Below are 18622 nucleotides of genomic sequence, written 5' to 3' on the forward strand. Positions count from 1 at the left end.
CCCAGAGATCGTGAGGCAAGTCCATCTAGTAGAAACAATGTATATAAGAGTTAATTGGTGAATGGGATGTCTTATGTAAGTGGGCACAAGAAGGTACAACATAGGACAACAGCGTTACCACTTATCCAAGCTATTCCCTCTGAGTCAGTTTATAAGTGTCCCCTTTGGACCCTTGGACTTAAGGGATGTCCAATGTAATGTTGTTTTAAAAACTAAAACAATTTCTCAATATTAGATAGAAGGACCATAGTAAGCATTTAATAATAATTTAGAAAAACAGTCATATGTCATCGATCCTAAGATGCCATCAATCATAAGAAACACCATTCTTTATGTACCACTAAGGAAAAAAACAAACCACACAATGTCAAATAGACTATGAAACAATTCTTTCTTTTTTTTTTTTCATCCTTACCTGAGGACATTTTTACACCTATCTTCATATAGAGAAAGGGAGAGAGAAAGAGAGAGAGAAACATCAATGTGAGAGAGACACATCGGCTGGTTGCCACCCGCACGACCCCAACCTTGGAGCCAGGGATGAACCACAACCAAGGTACGTGCCCATAGTGGGAATCGAACCCGGGACTCTCCTGTCCACAGGCCTATGCTTTAACCACTGAGCAAACTGGCCAGGGCTGAAACAATTCTTTCTTATTATACACAATGTTTCTTTGTAACTGCATAGAACAAATATTTCTTCTTCAATTTTTTTAAATGGTTTGTTGACTGAAACACTAAGGAGTTGCAGTATCCAGTCAAGTTCACCATGGGCAGGCCATAACTGCTATATCACTACCGCTTGTCCAACTGACAGAGGCAAGAAGATGCTATTGATTATAAAACACATGACAATTTCAGAGTCGCATATTTTAACAACTTAGAATTAACAAAATATGATAAAATAATGTTTCTTATTTTTCTAATGGTAATACTGATAAAGAAAATATTTATTATCTGCCTGCGATGATCACTTAGCAGCTAAAGGCAAGCATGGTTCCTTTTTCAGTGAAGCTTAGTTGGGGAAACAGATAAGAAATGCATTAACAATCAAACATTCACTAGTCTGGAGTTAGGGAGTGACCAGAGAATACTTCTTTGAGAAGACAATAATTAAGCTTAAGACTTGAAGAGGGGAGAGAGAGGCAAGCACGGAAATCATGAAGGGAGCAGTCCCTAGCTGAGAGGAGCTGAATATGTGGGTATAAATACCCTGAGGAAGGAAAGAACTTGATGTATACCAGAAATTCAAAGAGTGATCACGTGGCTTGAACAGAGTATTCTGCACATAGCTAGTTCTTTGAATTTAAACTAAAATATCTCCCAGTTTGGATTTAGAAGACTATCTTGCCAGATATGGATGGTCACAGTGTTAAAGTTCATAAGGCATATTTAATCTTTTCATTAAATGCCTTCTGAGGACTGGAATTACTTTCAAGCAAAATCTTTTATTTTAAATCCGTACTCCATAAAAGTATTTGATGTTGATGAAGTTATATCCATATAATTATATACAGTTGATCCTCATTATGCATGGATTCCGTGTTTGCAATTTTGCCCGCTTGCTAAAATGTATGTGTAACCTTAAAATCACTTTCACAGTCGCTCACAGAGTGGCAAAACTTTGAGTTGCCCCAACACACACGTTTGCTATGGAGTTTGACCAAGGCGATCCTGTACCTTGTTATTTCAACTCTCATACTGTAAATGTGTCATTTTCAAGGTCTATTTAGTGAGATATTTTTTACTTTTTGTTGGTAATAGTGCTGTTTAAAATGACCCCAAACACAATGCTGAAGTGCTGACAAGTGTTCCTAAGTGCAGGAAGGCTGAGATGTGCCTTACAGAGAAAATACGTACATTAGATCATTTTCATTCTGACATGATACAGTACTGTTGGTCATGGTTTCTATGTTAATTAATCAACGATGTATATTAAATGAGATGTCTTTAAACAGAAACACACATAAAATAGGGTTATGTATTGATCTGCTAACGAAAATATTTTATCAAAGCCTCATAGGAACCTAACCTTGTATTTCCCTTAGAAGCAATGGTTTAGTTTTCACTGATTTAGTTTTGTGGCATCTTTATAAGAGCAAATCACCACAAATAACATGAATACCGCTGTGCATGTACATATGAATAGATTGTTAATATGTTGCTGTGTAGCCAGCCACCTTAAAATTTAGTAGCTGAAAACAGCAACTGTTTATTAGCTCACAATTCTGTGAGTTGGCTTTTTGGGTTGGCTCAGCTGTGCAGTTCTTTTGCTGGATGTGGCTGGGCTGTTACACATTTGCGATCAGCTGCTGATCAGTGGCCTCACTCATAAGTCTGATGATTTTGCTGGAGCTCTGAGCCATGCACTTATCATCCATCAGGCTCACTTGGCTCACTCACATGGGAGTGGTAGCAAGTTGCCCCAAAGCAGCAAGAGGGCAAGACCCAGTATGCAAGTGGTTTTTAAGCCTCTGCCTATGACACATTTGCCATCTCTGACCCATCAGCCAAAGCAAGTTACAGGGCCACCCAAGTGCAGGTAAGCTTACCTCTAAGAGCAGCCCATAGATGCAAAGAGGGAAAGAATTTATCTTCTTTTTGTATAGTCCAACTCATACATTAAGCACTTTACTGAATTCTTTACATTGTTTGCCTTACTGTTACTCAAAAACCAAAGAGGTAGTATTGTCTTTTAATCCAAATTGTCATAAAGGGAAATTGAAGTTCAGAAAAATTAAGTAACCATATAACCAGTAAAGGCAGATCACACATATCTGTGTGATTGCAAAGTTTTTGTTTTATTTTTTATTATTTTGCCTTCTGATAGATGAATGGTTAATTTGCCTAATTTGTCTAGTTCTGGGGAGAAAAAAACAGCAGTAAGATTAGTTTCACAAATATAGGAAAATAACAACTGCCGTTGTCTATAGAAACTATGTCCTATACAAAGTCTTCTGTTGTATATGTTTAAGAAAACCACAGTAGTAGTGATTTGTGAGCATGTGGTACTTGATTATGAATTTGATTTGCACAAAGGGCTTATATCCTGGATGTGGAATCTTAGTTGTAATTGAATTTATTCTGAAAGCCTTAAAAGAGATGATTAAAATATTAGAGATATTGACATTGTCTGACGAGATCTCCTTGTATTTATTTCTTTTTTAAAAATCCACAGTATTACCATAGTCTGGCCCTATTATGCTATTGTAATCATATTTGAACTGAGAAGGGTGATTAACGATAGCAATTTATTGTATCTGAGGAGGAGAGAAAATAGGAGATGTTGTCGTTATCATAAATCATATCATAAATAACCAAAAAGAAGCACTCAGAATGCTTGTGTAGTGTCAGCAGCCGGCCCTTTCAGGCACGTTAGCCCAGGATGTAGCCATAGAAACCCCAAAGTCATATTGTTATCTTACTCTTGCTGCAGTTATGTGATACAACAGTATTAACATATAGATTAGGCCATTTATAATACTAGGTGTCATTTCAGGTTGGCTTGCTTATATAGCATTTTAGTTTTTTATTGTGCAGAATGTTAGTGAAGTAGTGTTTTTTTTATAGGTCAGTGTGTGTGTATGTATTATCACACATCTTCACTCTACTATTAATTTATTGTGTTATTGATTGGTTGTACTGTACGGATTGTCATTGCCTAATTGTTGTGTCTTTGCTAGCAATTTTTTTTTTTTTTTTTTTTTTTTTAAGTAAAAGGTTTGTTTAAAAAATACTCCACTTTTACACGTTGAGTTGTGTTTTAAGGGTCTAATTACTGTTATAGACAGGACAATTAAATATATGTTTTATGTGGAAACATAGATGGGATTTTAAAAATTAAGATTGTTTTTATATTGCTGCTGTTCCTGTCTTTCCCAAGCATCTACTCAGTGTCAGCCTACCTTCCAGCTGCCCAGACCTCCCCTTCTCACAGCATTACCCTCCTAGTGGTACCCTGTGTTCCAAACACTTTTAATCCTCAGCACTCCATCAAATTACTTCACTTCCGTTCCATTTTCTTAGTCTCTTTTCTCAAAAAGTAGGATCAGTGTCATTCATTTTTTAGTTTTATAGCCTTAAATATATTTTGGTGGCAGACTTTTAAAGATTTGTCTTTATTTAAGACATAAATCAAGTAGTCAGAATGCCAAGCATTGTTGCACATGGTCAGTGAGATATTTAGGGACAGAAATAACTCTGTCATGCCCGTTGGGTCATCCCACATGCATGATCAGCTGCATGTAGAGATGGCCCTATAATGAAGGTCTTTAGTTCTCCGAAATAGGAGGTCAGGTATCAATACTTATATATTGCAGATGAGAAAACTTAAGTTTGGGAGCATAAATGGGCTGTGCTAGGTGGCATCATGGCACTGGTAGTAGATCTTAAAGGCAGTTTTAGTCCAGCTTCCTTTCTCATTGACATTGTGATTTCTGTCTTACATATCCCTGGATATGGCTACATGTGTACCTTGTACCTATCCCTGCCACAGCACTTGAACTGATAACCACAAAATGTGGTTGATTTTTCAGGATAGTAAATCATGTCTTATTCGACTTTATTTTCCTAGGATCTAATGTAGTGCTTGTCACAGTGGTATTCAGAAGACGATGGACGGACAGACGGATGGACGGACGGATGGACGGACGGACGGACGGATGGATGGATGGATGGATGGATGGATAAGGAATGAATGAATGAGCATTAGTAGCATTGAGTCACTTCAAAGAACTAGTTACAATAACTATGCCTAATATCCAGACAAGTAGAATGGTGTTTTTGAAAAAAATATACATATTTTTACATTAATCCTATCATACTTGTTAATAAGAGGACTCTTATAAATAACAGTGGGATGCATAAACTAATAGGAAAATAGAAAAGTTTGTGTCATCATTTGCTAGAAATAAATTTCTGTACATGTATTTCACCAAAAAAATCTGAAGAAATCTTATTTTAAATACCCTTAATTTTGAATGAAATATATGCAGATAGTATTTTATTGTCCCGATATTTAAGGTTCAAAAACACAAATATATTTTCTGCTTAGTTTAAAATCATGCCACTGAATTTTAAAGTTGCATGCATCTGTGCAGTTAATGAGATAAAAAGCTTTCATGCCATATGCAAGCAATTTCCTTTTTTTTCCCCCTAATGTCCATGAGCTTTTTAGATTATAGTGTTTCTTTAAAGGCATTTACTATTCTAGTTAAAAAGATATTTTGTTCTAAGTCAATATTTATAGTAGCTTAGAATTAACTTCTAAAAAATCCTTTTGGTGTGTTCAGACCTTATTGCCTTGTTTTGTTTTTGTTCGAGAAGTTTGGTAAAGAAGCATATTTTTCTCATTACTCTGGGAAATATAGCTGTGTGGATTATTTATTTGTGTCATTAATGAAGGAAAATTGGAATGGACTTTGTAGTGTCTCTCCTCCCCCTCCTCCATCAACATCTATGATGTTTTTTAAAGATGTACATTAATATAGATCCATTTTATGTCTTATATGTAATTAAAAAGGAATTTTAAAAATTTTTCTGTAGTCATACACTGAAGGAAAATGTTAATTTAGTGAATCTGGATACAGGGTATTCATGAGTTCTTGTAGTATTCTTATACCTTTTTCTATATGTTTGAAATTATGTCAAATTAAAAAGTTAAATAATTTTACAATCAAATGTTGACTTGGAATCATTGATTGTTTACTTTACAGATTATCTCTATCTCCCCCCTTTTTCATATATTATGATTAGGTATTCTGTTACCAATGAAATATCTATTTTAAATCTTATTTTTAACTGTGGTGATAAATTTGTGCTGAGTCATTTCTATTATTAAACATCATTTCCCTTTTTTGACAAATGAGAAAGCATACCATATATGCAAATCATTTGACAGAATGAAGTTACTTTATAAAAAAAAAATTGGAATGATCCCTGACCTGTTTTTCTCAGTGGTTAGAGCATCAGCCTCTGGACTGAAGGTTACCAGGTTTGATTACCAGTTAAGGACACGTACCTGGGTTGCAGGTTTGATTCCTAGCCCTGGTCGAGGTCGTGTAGGAGGCAACCAATATTCTCTCTCACATCAATGTTTCTCTCTCCTTCCCTCCTTTCAACTTTAAAAATCAATGGAAAAATATCCTCAGGTGAGGATTAGCAACAACAAAAATTAGAATGAAGTTACTTCTTAATGTAGCTGCATTTTCCTTTGATTGGATTATAGCGTTCGTATTTTACTGAATTTATATGACAAATAAGGGTGTCGGTAACGGACATGAACTTCTACCAGGAAGCAGGAAATTAACGTGTGTGTGTGTGTATGTAGTGTTCCTACACTGCTTTAAGTGTGGTTTTTCATATGTTTTGTTGTTGTCGTTTTAAGTGTCTTCTTTTTTCTCCTAGAAATAAAGGAGTTCTAATTTATGGTATTTCTTGGTGAATGGCAGTGCTAATAATCATTTATAGCAAATATCATAACTTTGAATGAATTCTCACACAAAGGATAATCAAATCAAAAGTCTTATTACTATTATTTTGGCCAAATTTTAAGCAAGCAGAAAAGGGAACACTGGTTTTGTAAATAATTCCTAGCTATGTACCTTTACTAGCACAAGCTTTGACACTTATCCAGGTGTGGCTTCCCTTATTAAATATCTTTTATCCTAAAAAGTCTCCCCAACAGCTCCAGACTGCTTATCGCAGGGGAGAATTATTAGGGCAGATGGCTGAGGTGATAGCCACTTGACCTGCAGATGCTAACTCTGGACCTGTGCTCTTGTATTTGGTTTGAGAGAGATTCGAGTGTGGGGAGGTGTTGTGTTGTGTTTTATTTTAACTTCTCAAAAAGGATTTCAAGGTTAACTTTATTTTGCAATGTATATCTCTATTATTGACCACTATTAGTTAATACTTTGAATACTTACTGAACTCTAATTAGCAGTTCATTTTCACTGTACTTTCAAGGTAAATGATGTGAATGTGCTCATCTTCTGGATTAAGGAAGAAATTGAGAAACTTGTTAAAAATCTCACAACTGCCCTGGCAGTTGGCCCAGCAGTTAGAGCGTCAGCCTGCGTTCCAGAGAGACCCGGGTTTGGTTCCCGCTAAGGGCACGTACCTCGGTTGCAGTTTGTCCCCGGCCCTGGTTGGTTGTGCAGGTGGCAGCCACTCGATGTGTCCCTTTCACGTCGATGTTTCTCTCTCTCTCTCTTCCTCTCTCTCCCTCCCACTCTATCTGAACAATAAATGGAAAAATGTCCTCAGGTGAGGATAAGAACAAAAACAAAAATAAATCTCACAACTAGTAGTTTTTCTTGAACGGTTTCTCCCAATGTTTGTTTATTGCATATATACACAAGAGTCCTTTCCTCCAGCATCCAAATATTGAAATAGTAGAAAATGAGTTAGTTCTGTGGAAATAAACATCTTTAAAATACTCAAGTCAGAATGTCACATTTTTGTCTTTGGAACACAGCTTTTATTTTTATGTCTATATTTGTGTTAAATTAGAAAGAGCTCATGACTCATATTTTCTTTATTTTTATTGATTTGAGAGAGAGAGAGATTTGCTATTCCACTTTCTAATGCATTCATTGGGTGATTCTTGTATATGCCCCAACGGAGGGATCAAACTGCAACCCTGGCGTTCCAACCAGCCACGCCACTTTTATGTAGTAATATATCAAGATCAAATATCTTGTAATATTAAACTTCTGTTAACCAACTTATATGCTATTTTATAGTAAAACTGAGCGTAGGAGAATGTTAAAACATTTTTAGGATATTTTACAGATTATTGGTAAATGGTGCTTATTATAATACACACACACACACACACACACAAAGAATACTTTATTGCCATTCAACTGTTATCAAACTGAAACTAACCTTCAAGTTGAGGTTTGGATGGCCATTCAATAGCCATCACATATTTATCTTATTCCAAACACTTAGAACATAGAATTAAAATATGCGTGTAATGAAAAGCCAGAAACTCATTTGCATAATCATCAGTTAAGTTTGTTTTTGAGCAGGCATAAGTTAGATCAATTGTATTCATTTGTTGGAATTTTATAATATTTAAAAAATTAAAATAGATTGACTCAAGTGGAAAACTTTCATACTAGGAGAATGGATTAATAAGCATAGAACAGTTGTACAACAGTGAAAATGACTGAAGTACAGCTACCTGCATGAACATGGGTAAATCTTAAAAATGTGTTAGGTGAAAAAAAACTAAAGAAATTATAATATGATACCACTTATAAAATGTTCAAAAAGAAGCAAACTAGATACAGATGTGGTAAAACTATAAAGGAACAAGGAATGATGAGTATACAAATCAAGACAGTAGTTATTTGGGGGTGAGAATGGAGAAAGCAAAAGATGAATCAGAGAGGAAATAAGGGAGTTCCAATGACATTGCTAGTGTTCTGTTTACAAAGGTAGGTGGCATTGTCACAGGTGCTCATTTGTCATTATTTATTCCTTCCATGTACATTGCTTATACTATCCAGTATGTGTCAAGTGATTTCTAATTCAGAAATTCGTTGTAAATATCTCCACACTTTTCCTGTTCTTATTAAAATTTAAGACTATTTTTCAGCAAAATTCTTTTTTCATTTTGATGAATTTTGATGCTACAATTGAAGCTTTCTTAAAATCTTTAAACATAAAAAGTAATTGTAGCCCTGGCCGGTTTGGCTCAGCTGTTAGAGCGTCGACCGGCGGTCCAGAGAGACCTGGGTTCAGTTCCCGCTAATGGTGTATACCTCGGTTGCAGTTTGTCCCCGGCCCTGGTTAGTCGTGCCGGTGGCAGCCACTCTATGTGTCCCTTTCACATTGATGTTTCTCTCTCTCTCTCTTTCTCTCTCCCTCCCACTCTATCTGAACAAAAAATGGAAAAAAAATGTCCTCAGGTGAGGATTAAAAAAGTAATTATAAATTAAACTAATCAAAATAAGAAACATGTTTTTTTTTAAAGGTTTGTTTCAAGGTTTTTATTGATTTTTTCGGAGAGGGAGGAAGGGAGATAGAAACATCAATGTGAGAAGAGAAACACTGATCAGCTGCCTCCTACACGCACCCCTACTGGGGATTGAACCCACAACTCAAGCATGTGCCCTGACTGAGAATCGAACCAGGACTTCTCAGTCCATGGGACAGTGCTTAATCCACTGAGCCACACTGGCCAGGCAAGAAACATGTATTTTTATGCATCCCTAAAATAAGCACTTGTAATGGTTTAGTTTTGTAATTCATTTATATTCTTCTAAACCATGTAAAGTTTCTAGATGCATACAAGTTAGCATCCAGGGACTTGAAATAAACAAAAAATGAAAATAAACAATAAAAATAACAAAAACAGAACACGTCCGCCTAGCTTGTGGAGACCCATCTTAAATCAAGCTTTATGTTAATTTTTTTCACTTAAATGAGAACAACCACCATTCATTTTTGTGAGGTACATTAACTCCAAATTCCAAGTGAACCAATCTGTTTTCTGAAGTATTTGCAGGAATGCCGTACAGTTTTCCCTAGCCCAGCCTACATACCTCCTTTAGTTCAAATGCCTATCTTGCCAGTTCCATATGAAAGAATTTTACACTAGTAAAATAATACACTGTGTAGAAAACTCAAAATTTCAAGTTGTCCTACCTGTGAAACAGACCTTCCATCTGGAAGATCTAGCATTCACTGTCTTATTCGTAGTTCGGGGAGTTCCCTTTCTAGGGACTGCTTATATTAGAGCAGTTTCCCTCTGTTCTCCCAGGGCATCCAGCAGGGCCTGCTCTGGAGACTCAGGCTCAGAGCGGGTCATTATTCAGATTAGCCTCCAGAGTGAGAAGAACCAGGTGTGTTAACGTATTCTGAAGGTCTGCTGTGCTGCCTGTGGAATCCTTCCTCCTTCTGCTTTGGCATCACCAAGATTTACGAACCTCTGGGTAAATGGGGTAGGAGGAAGTTCTTTGGAATTTAGAAATATAACAGTAGTAGGTATTCTAAAATTTTTCATTCACTTAAAGAATGCCCTAATTTTTTTTATGTGTTTACCTTTTAGCAATTGAGTAGATTTGAAGTGTATCTTTGTTTTCTGCTAAGGATAGGGATGGAAGGAAATGTTCAAATTATCTGAATAGAGTGGGTCAAGGACCAGAGAATAAATTATCTAGGCTTTCTTTGTTGCTTGTATAACTGGGATTTGAACCAAAGTGGGAGGGGCATTTCTAGTTACTAACAAAAAGTGTCACAGAAGAGGGAATAGTTGATTGGAGGCTAAGAAGAGAGTCACCAAGTGTAGGAGGGCAGAGGATTCCAGGCAACGGGAGTTGGTTGCCCATATTGAGGCGCAGGGGTGAGACTGCAATCAGTTCACAGGGCAGGAGTGGGTAGGGTGAAAGGGGAGGCTAATTACTGAGGTGCAGGATGGGGCTCCTGTGGGTCATGCCGGGGGAATTGGGTTTTTATATTTTAGAATAGTAGCTTTCAACATGTTTTAGCCTCACAACAAAAGCTTTTTGGAAAGTTCAGCATGTAAAATAGATAACCTTAGGTGTAACTATTCCATTTAATGGAGATTAGGGACCCAGTCTCTACTGTGGGAACCACAGAGTGGTTCCACAAAACCTGCAGGCTCCAACCTTTTGCCAGGGACCAATGCAGTGTTTCAAGATGGGGAGTCCTGTACTCAGATTTGTGTTTTAGGAAGGTCACTGTAAGACACTGGGAAAGATGGTTCTGAGGCAGATGGGACTGCAAGCAGGAAGACCAGTTATAAGAGGTGCTGAGGATTTGAACTAATAGAAGTGGAGAAAGCACATTAAAGGAATGTAGTAGGTTAAGATGAAAGTACTTTGTAATTAAAAACTTAAAAAATAATCAATGCCAAAAAAACAAAAAATATAGTAGAAAATTTTGTTCACAATCAAATGGGGAGAAAAAAGGGAAAGTAGTGTGGAAAGGTGTTTCTGACTTTGGTAACTGGACGGCTGGTAGTATCATGTAGCAGTAATTGTGGCTCAAATTTATCTTGTTCTTTGTAGCTCACAAGGTACTTTCACATACTTTACGCCATTTATTCCCTAGTCACCCCTTAGTGCCCTTTGGCATGGCTTCTGCTGAGCCTTCGTTCTCATTGACTTAAGCATCTGACTTTGCTCACTGGTCTTCCACTTGAAAACTCTTACCTTTGATCTGTTTGACATCTCCTGATCACCCAGGCATTTCTTTAGTTCTTCTTCCTCTTGTCTTTACACATAGGTATTCCTCAGAGTACCTGGACTTGACCACCTCTTATTTCTCCCTTGCTAATATTACCTATTATTTTTCATTTATCTCAGCAAAGACCTCTGACACACGCCCAGTCCTGTTTTCTGAACTTTAGTATATTTTCAGCTCCTCGTTAGACATCATTAACTGTTCATCAAATTCTGTGTAGAGATTGAACTAATTATAATCATCTTCCTTCTCTGTTTATTTCCTACTTCTATTAAGGATGCATTTCTCACTCACCAGGACTCATACCTTGAAGTTGTGTTTGAATTCTTCCTCCACTCTTATACCTAATAATTTATCAGATTCTGTTCATTCCATCTTGAGAATATCATCTGCCTCTGTTGCTTGCTGTTCATTGCCACTATTTTATTTCAGACCCTTTTTGTCACTTACCTACATCATTTCAGTAATTTCTAACTTGTCACCTCTCCATTAATATCTGTTAATTCCCATCCATCATATATGTTCCTGCCAGAATAATTTTGTTAACGTGTACCCTGGTTATTTTCTCCCTTGTCTAAAAATTGTCCCTAAGTCCAAACTTAGTGAATAAAGCTTATGTTCATTTCTGTGGAATTCAAAACTTCTGGGACCTAATTTTTTTTGCTAATCCTCACCTGAGGATATTTTTCCATTGATTTTTTGATAGAATGGGAGCGAGAGAAGGGGGGTGGGGGGAGAGAGAGAACATTGAAGTGTGAGAGACACATCAATTGGTTGCCTCCCACCCAACCTGACTGAGGTCGGGGATTGAACCTGCAACCCAGGAATGCACCCTTAACCAGCAAACCTATGACCCTTTAGTCCACGCGCCGATGCTCCAACTGCTGAACCAAACAGCCACGGCCAAAACTTCTGGGATCTAGGTGTAGCCTCAGTAAACTTACTTTCTATTATTCCTCATCTTGCACCCTGCTTTCCAGACAAATTATTCCCTACACACTCTTTATGTTCCACCTTCATCTCTTTGTTATCTATTCCTGTACTTCATCATTCCCAATCGCCAGAAATCCAAAATGCTGCATAATTAGTAAAGTCTTCCCCAGATTTTTGCATTGCCATTACCTTTTTCTCCTTTGAACTGCTATAGCACTTTATTGTCTTAAGGTACTACTCACATCCTATGTGCTATGCATATATACTGTGTCCCTTGCTAAACTATAAGCTCTCTTAGGTCATGATTTATTTCTGACTTATTTCAGTAGCTCTTTCAGCCTTTATCTTTGTGTTTTACGCATGGTATATGCTTAGTTAATAAGTGTAGAAAGAAATAATCCAATTTACAGCAATTCAGTCAAGTAGGCAGGGCAAGTAACATTAGCCCATTTTGAAAGGTCAGGAAACAGGCTCAAAGAGGTTAAGAGACTGCCTAAGGCCTGTTGCTCCGTCATGCCAGACCACCAGCGGAAACACCGTCTTTCTAATACCACAGCCAATATGTATTCCACTGCCTCTCAAAGTGTCTGGCATCAAGCAAACAAAATAGAAGACATAAATAATATATAACACAGGAGGTGAAAGTGGGGAGGAGGGGGTCAGTGGGTGGAAAAAAGTATCTGTAATACTTTAAACAATAAAGATAAAAATTGTAAAAGTTCTAAGAAAGTATGCCCTTTTTGTCATTTCTGAGGATAATAGTCACATAATAACCAATATCTTGAATTTTAGAAGTTTGTGTGTATGTGTACGTGTACACAAGAGGAGGAGGGGGAAAAAAGATGGCATTTACTCAGGTTAGGAAAATAATAAAAGGGAGCAGATGACAAACAGGAAATGCTTAGCAAACTCCAGATTCTGAGTGTAGGGCCAAACCACTTAGAGGAAAACAACTGTTTATATCTACTATTCCTGATTGCCACTCCTCAAAGAATGATGGCATACATGTTTGGAAGATCCTTGAAATTTAATCTCTTTACTCTCTAAACACTGTCAAAATGTTCTTTTTTTTCCCTAGAAATAACATTTGTTTGGTTTTTTTCTAGAAATCATTACTTTTGCTAATTTTTTTTTTTTTAATATTCCAATAACGCTTCTTTTCTCTTCCTTTACCAGAAGAAGAAGAAGAGCAGGTGCCCACTGATGGGGGGACATCAGCAGAAGCCATGCAAGTTCCCTTGGAAGAAGACGATGAACTGGAGGAGGAGGAAATTATTAATGATGAGAACTTCTTGGGTAAGAGACCATTAGACAGTCCTGAAGCTGAAGAAATGCCTGCCATGAAGCGACCACGACTAATAAGCGCTAAAGGAGACACCCTGGATGTAGTATTATTGGAAGCTCGAGAACCACTCAGCTCAATCAATACCCAAAAGATTCCACCGATGCTTTCTCCAGTCCATGTACAGGACAGCACAGAGCTTGCACCTCCATCGCCAGAGCCACCAATGTTAGCCCCAGTTGCAAAATCACAAATGCCAACTGCAAAACCCTTAGAAACAAAGTCGTTTACACCCAAAACAAAGACGAAAACCAGCTCTCCAGGACAGAAAACTAAATCACCTAAAATGACTCAGTCACCAGCAATGGTTGGAAGTCCTATTCGGTCACCAAAAACTATATCCAAAGAAAAGAAATCTCCTGGACGTTCAAAGAGTCCCAAAAGCCCCAAGAGTCCCAAGGTTATAACCCATATTCCCCAAGCACCGGTCAGACCTGAAACACCAAATAGGACTCCTTCAGCTATAGTAAGTGAAAAAACTAGCAAAGACACCCTTCAGGTAAAACAAATACAAACACCCCCAGAGGCTGGGAAGCTGAACAATGAGAATCAGCCAAGAAAGGCTGTTGTGACCGACAAGACGATTGATGACTCTATCGATGCTGTGATTGCTCGAGCTTGTGCCGAGAGAGAACCAGATCCTTTTGAGTTTTCTTCTGGATCAGAGTCAGAAGGAGACATTTTTACCAGTCCTAAGCGGATTTCAAGTTCGGAATGTACGGCTCCGAAAGCTTCCACTTCCTTGAACAATTTCACTAAGTCAGGATCCACTCCTCTGCCTCTTTCTGGCGGAACGTCAAGTTCTGATAATTCATGGACAATGGACGCCTCCATTGATGAGGTTGTACGGAAAGCAAAACTGGGAACAGCTTCCAATGTGCCCCCCAGCTTTCCTTACCTCTCCTCTCCCTCAGTCTCTCCTCCCACGCCTGAGCCTCTGCACAAGCTGTACGAGGAGAAAACAAAACTACCTTCCTCAGTGGATGTCAAAAAGAAGTTGAAAAAGGAACTGAGGACAAAAATGAAAAAGAAAGAGAAGCAGAGAGATAGGGAGAGGGAAAGAGACAAAAGCAAGGACAAGAGTAAAGAGAAGGATAAAGTTAAAGAGAAAGAAAAAGAAAAGGAGGCCAACAAAGAAGCCAAGTATCCATGGAAGGATCTCCTGAAAGATGAAGAGTCAGATCCCTATAAGTTTAAAATAAAAGACTTTGAAGAGGTTGATTCCAAAGTGAGATTGAAAGATGGGCTTGTGAGAAAGGAGAAAGAGAAGCATAAAGATAAGAAGAAAGATAGAGAAAAAGGCAAAAAAGATAAAGATAAGCGAGATAAAGACAAAGGTAAAGATAAGGGTCGTGAGGACAAGGTGAAAGTGGCACCAGCCCCCCTGGTCCTGCCCCCCAAGGACATGGCTCTGCCCTTGTTCAGCCCCTCTGCAGCCGTGAGGATCCCACCCATGCACTCTTTGTCACCCATGCTTCCTGAAAAATTATTTGAAGAAAAAGAGAAACCTAAGGAGAAAGAAAGGAAAAAAGACAAAAAGGAGAAGAAGAAAAAGAAAGAGAAAGAGAAGGAAAAGGAGAAGAAAGAGAAGGAAAGGGAAAAAGAGAAGAGAGAGAGAGAAAAGAAAGAAAAAGAAAAGGAGAAACACAAGCATGAAAAAGTAAGCTGTTTCTCATTTTCGGCTCTATCTGAACAAAGTCCTATTGAAAAATACAGGTAAACAAAGCCAGCCATTTTATCTGTAATTTGCACCCATAACTTCACTGGAAATATGTTTGTAATGGGGTTACAAATTTTAATTTTAATTCTAAAACCCATAAACTTGTAATCAAGCCCCCTGTGCACTGGAACATTTAAAAATTTATAGCCTAAAAGGACTGTAATGACAGACTATAAACTCTGTTAACTGTACTAATCTCTGGCAGTTTTTTTTAAATCTGTAATCTTAAACTGTGAATAATATTTTTGTAATTATCGTCTACTACATACTTGTTTTTTACCCAAATATTAGATACCCCAAAAAGACAGCATCCATATTTCTAAGAGCATGCAAAAACTATGGCACCATTTTAAGAGGATAGCAAGGCCCGAGGAGTCCTTCCTTACTCACTGATTTTCTTTTTGATGAGTTATTTTTGTAAGTATTTAAGGTTATAGCTGTCCACTACTTTCTGTAGTATCTGTTATCCTTCTTTTTTCTGCTTCAATAAGATTAGGACATGTTTCTTAGTATCAAGGCTGATATAGCAGCCTGGATGGTGGGCAGAAAATAATTCCAAGTATCTTACAATGTAAATAAATCAGGCTTCCATAGAGTACAACCAAAGAAACTGATATACATCCTGTAGTTTTATAGAAATTAAGACCTCAATATTTCTGGCTCATATGTGACCTCTGCTTTAGTGGTTTTGCTCTTCGGCTCGTGGTTCTTTGGATTACAGTAGTTTACATGTTGATTTGAAATTTTTCTTTAAACTTTCTTAAGAAGGGTCCAAGTATTCATGGTGCCATATACACAGATCCTTGGAGATCCTTTCCCTACCCATCGAAGTACTCCTTCCTCTAGGTTGACTACAAAATAATACAGTCATATTTTCAATGTAATAGAATATATGTATTTTGCCTATAACAGATCTATTACCAATATTCTTGCAATATTTTTCATTTAAAACTTACCTAGAAAAATTAGTTCAGCTAACAAGAAGTGATGGCAACTCTCACATTTTCCTGCCCACTTTATTCTTTCTCTAATAAATAGCGCTTGGCTATTCTAAAATATGAAGAAATAGAATGGAAGTTCTGATATTAGTAATTGAACATTGGCAAGTTAACAAGACAGAAAGTCAACTTTTAGTTCCATTTTAAAAATGATTTAATCATATTATTTTTCTGTAGTACCTGGCACTTCCACATACCTGTTTTCTTCTCCTAACACACCTGTGACATAGGTCCGGCAGGTTTGTTATCAACATTTACCAATGAGGAACTGAGCCTGAGAAAGTGACTTGTCTAAGTCAAATTCACACAACCAGCCACAGCCAGGTCATGTACATGCAGATACACCTCACATTTCAGGATGTTTATACTAGAAACCTTGCCTGGCAGCAGTTAGTCACTTACCATCATGTACCTAGGAACTTGGCAGCTGAGCCCTCAGCAAATCAAATAGGATACGGTTGCAATCCTCACCGTCTTAACTCCATTGAAATGGAGTTATTTCAATGGCCATTATGTATTTTGAGTAAAGCCCATCAGATTAGCTTTGTAACAGCAGTCTATGCCTTTCCTCGGCATCTACCTGACTTTGGGAAAGAAAAGTCCCTCGGACTGCCTTGGTTGGAGGCATACGCTCAGTTACAAGTTGCAGAGATTTCACATAACAGAAGCCTACAAGTCCTTATATTAATTTTGATGGGTTATGGTTCAGATAAGTGACAAAAGATAAGAAATTATAAAGTCAGCTGTCTTATAAGGTCTTTAAAAATAATAAATAGTGTTATCTCTAGAGTTAAACCTGACTTTGAATTTTTACTTTTTTAGCTGTGTGAGGATTAAATGAGTAACATCTGAGATGTGCTTAGTACTGTGTCTGGCACATAAGTAAATGCTCAGTAAATGGGAGATGTTGGCAATGGTAGTTGCCAGTATTATTATTCCATTCTGAATCGGTCCCTAAAAGGAAGGAATATAGAGTTTGCTACTATATTGGATTCTACTAGCTAACTTATGTATGATAGAGTGAGTCAGCCATGGTTATAGTGTTTAAAAATTACTTCTGCTTCCTAGGCATTCTTTTAAACTTTAGCTCTTTATGCAGATAGGAAAGGATAAAAGCTAGGGCAACTGATGGAAATGCCACTGAAAAGGAATACAAATTGAGATGTTAACTTAAACATTGATTTCTTTTTTAACCTCACTTAATCCCTACCCCTCAAGCCATATGAGTTAATGAAAGTAGACCTGAAATTGGGTTACATATGATCTAAGAAATCTCTTACATATCCACAGAAGAAAGACAACAAGGGTAAATCAAAACGAAGGCTACCTAAGCTGCCCCAAGAAAATGTCTTCTTGCAACAGAATGTGGGCCAACAATCTCATTCTTCCTTTTAATCCCAGCCAACTCACAGGAGCAGCTCTCATGGACATTGACCCAGAGCAGCAAGCAAGGGCATTGTTTGATAAAAGAAAATAATCTTTTATAGAGTTATTTTACCTACCTGTAAAGTTTTTACCAGCCACACCCACATTTATCAACATAAGAACAATAAAGACACCATTAATTAAATGGGGATCTGCACGGTAGGTAAAAGGAGCCATGGACTTTGGGATTCAGCACATCTGAGAGAAGAGCAAAGACAAGTTTTTTAGTTTCTATAATCCTTAGTACTTCATCTTTAAAGTAGGGATATGATAACCACACTTTTTAAAATACAGCATTAGTTAACATTTATGAGTAATTATTATATACTAAAAACTATGTATGAGTTTAGTTCCTTATCACAGCTCTGTAAGGTAGTTACTATAATTATTACCACTTCACAATAAGAGACCGGAGCCTTGGCCGGATAGTTCAATTGGTTAGAGCATCATCCCCATACACCAAGGTTGTGGGTTCGAACTCTGGTCAGGGCACATACAAGAAACAACCAGTGAAAAGCATAAATAAGTAGAACAATCCATGTCTCTCTCTCTCTCTCTCTCTCTCTCCCCCCCTCTCTCTTCTCCTTAATCAATAAATTTTAAAAAAATGTTTAGCCCTGGCCAGTTTGGCTCAACTGTTAGAGCGTCGGCCTGCGGTCCAGAGAGACGTGAGTTTGGTTTCCACTAAGGGCACGTACCTCGGTTGCAGTTTGTCCCTGGCTCTGGTTGTGTCATGCAGGTGGCAGCCACTCGATGTGTCCCTTTCACGTCGATGTTTCTCTCTCTCTTCCTCTCTCTCTCCCTCCCACTCTAACTGAACAAAAAATGTCCTCAGGTGAGGATAAAAAATAAAAATGGATTAAGTGAAACAATATATGCAAAGAAAATATTTTTTCTAGTAGTAGTAATAATACAAAGTGTGGTGATTTGTGCACAATCTTTTAATTCCCCTTTAGAGGCAATAATATGCATCAAGGTTAGGAG

The 18622-nt window shown here is 37.5% G+C and overlaps 1 protein-coding gene across 1 annotated transcript in view; it reads left to right on the top strand.

Annotated features, from left to right (window-relative positions):
• Positions 1-18622, top strand: part of TAF3 (TATA-box binding protein associated factor 3) — a 174553-nt gene that overhangs the window by 112656 nt on the left and 43275 nt on the right. Inside the window, exon 3 of the mRNA XM_036268783.1 lies at positions 13330-15155. Coding sequence (XP_036124676.1) covers positions 13330-15155 — 1826 coding nt within the window. The remainder of the gene's footprint in view (positions 1-13329; positions 15156-18622) is intronic.

Source organism: Molossus molossus, unplaced genomic scaffold (genome assembly GCF_014108415.1).
Source record: "Molossus molossus isolate mMolMol1 unplaced genomic scaffold, mMolMol1.p scaffold_m16_p_1, whole genome shotgun sequence".
NCBI lineage: Eukaryota > Metazoa > Chordata > Mammalia > Chiroptera > Molossidae > Molossus > Molossus molossus.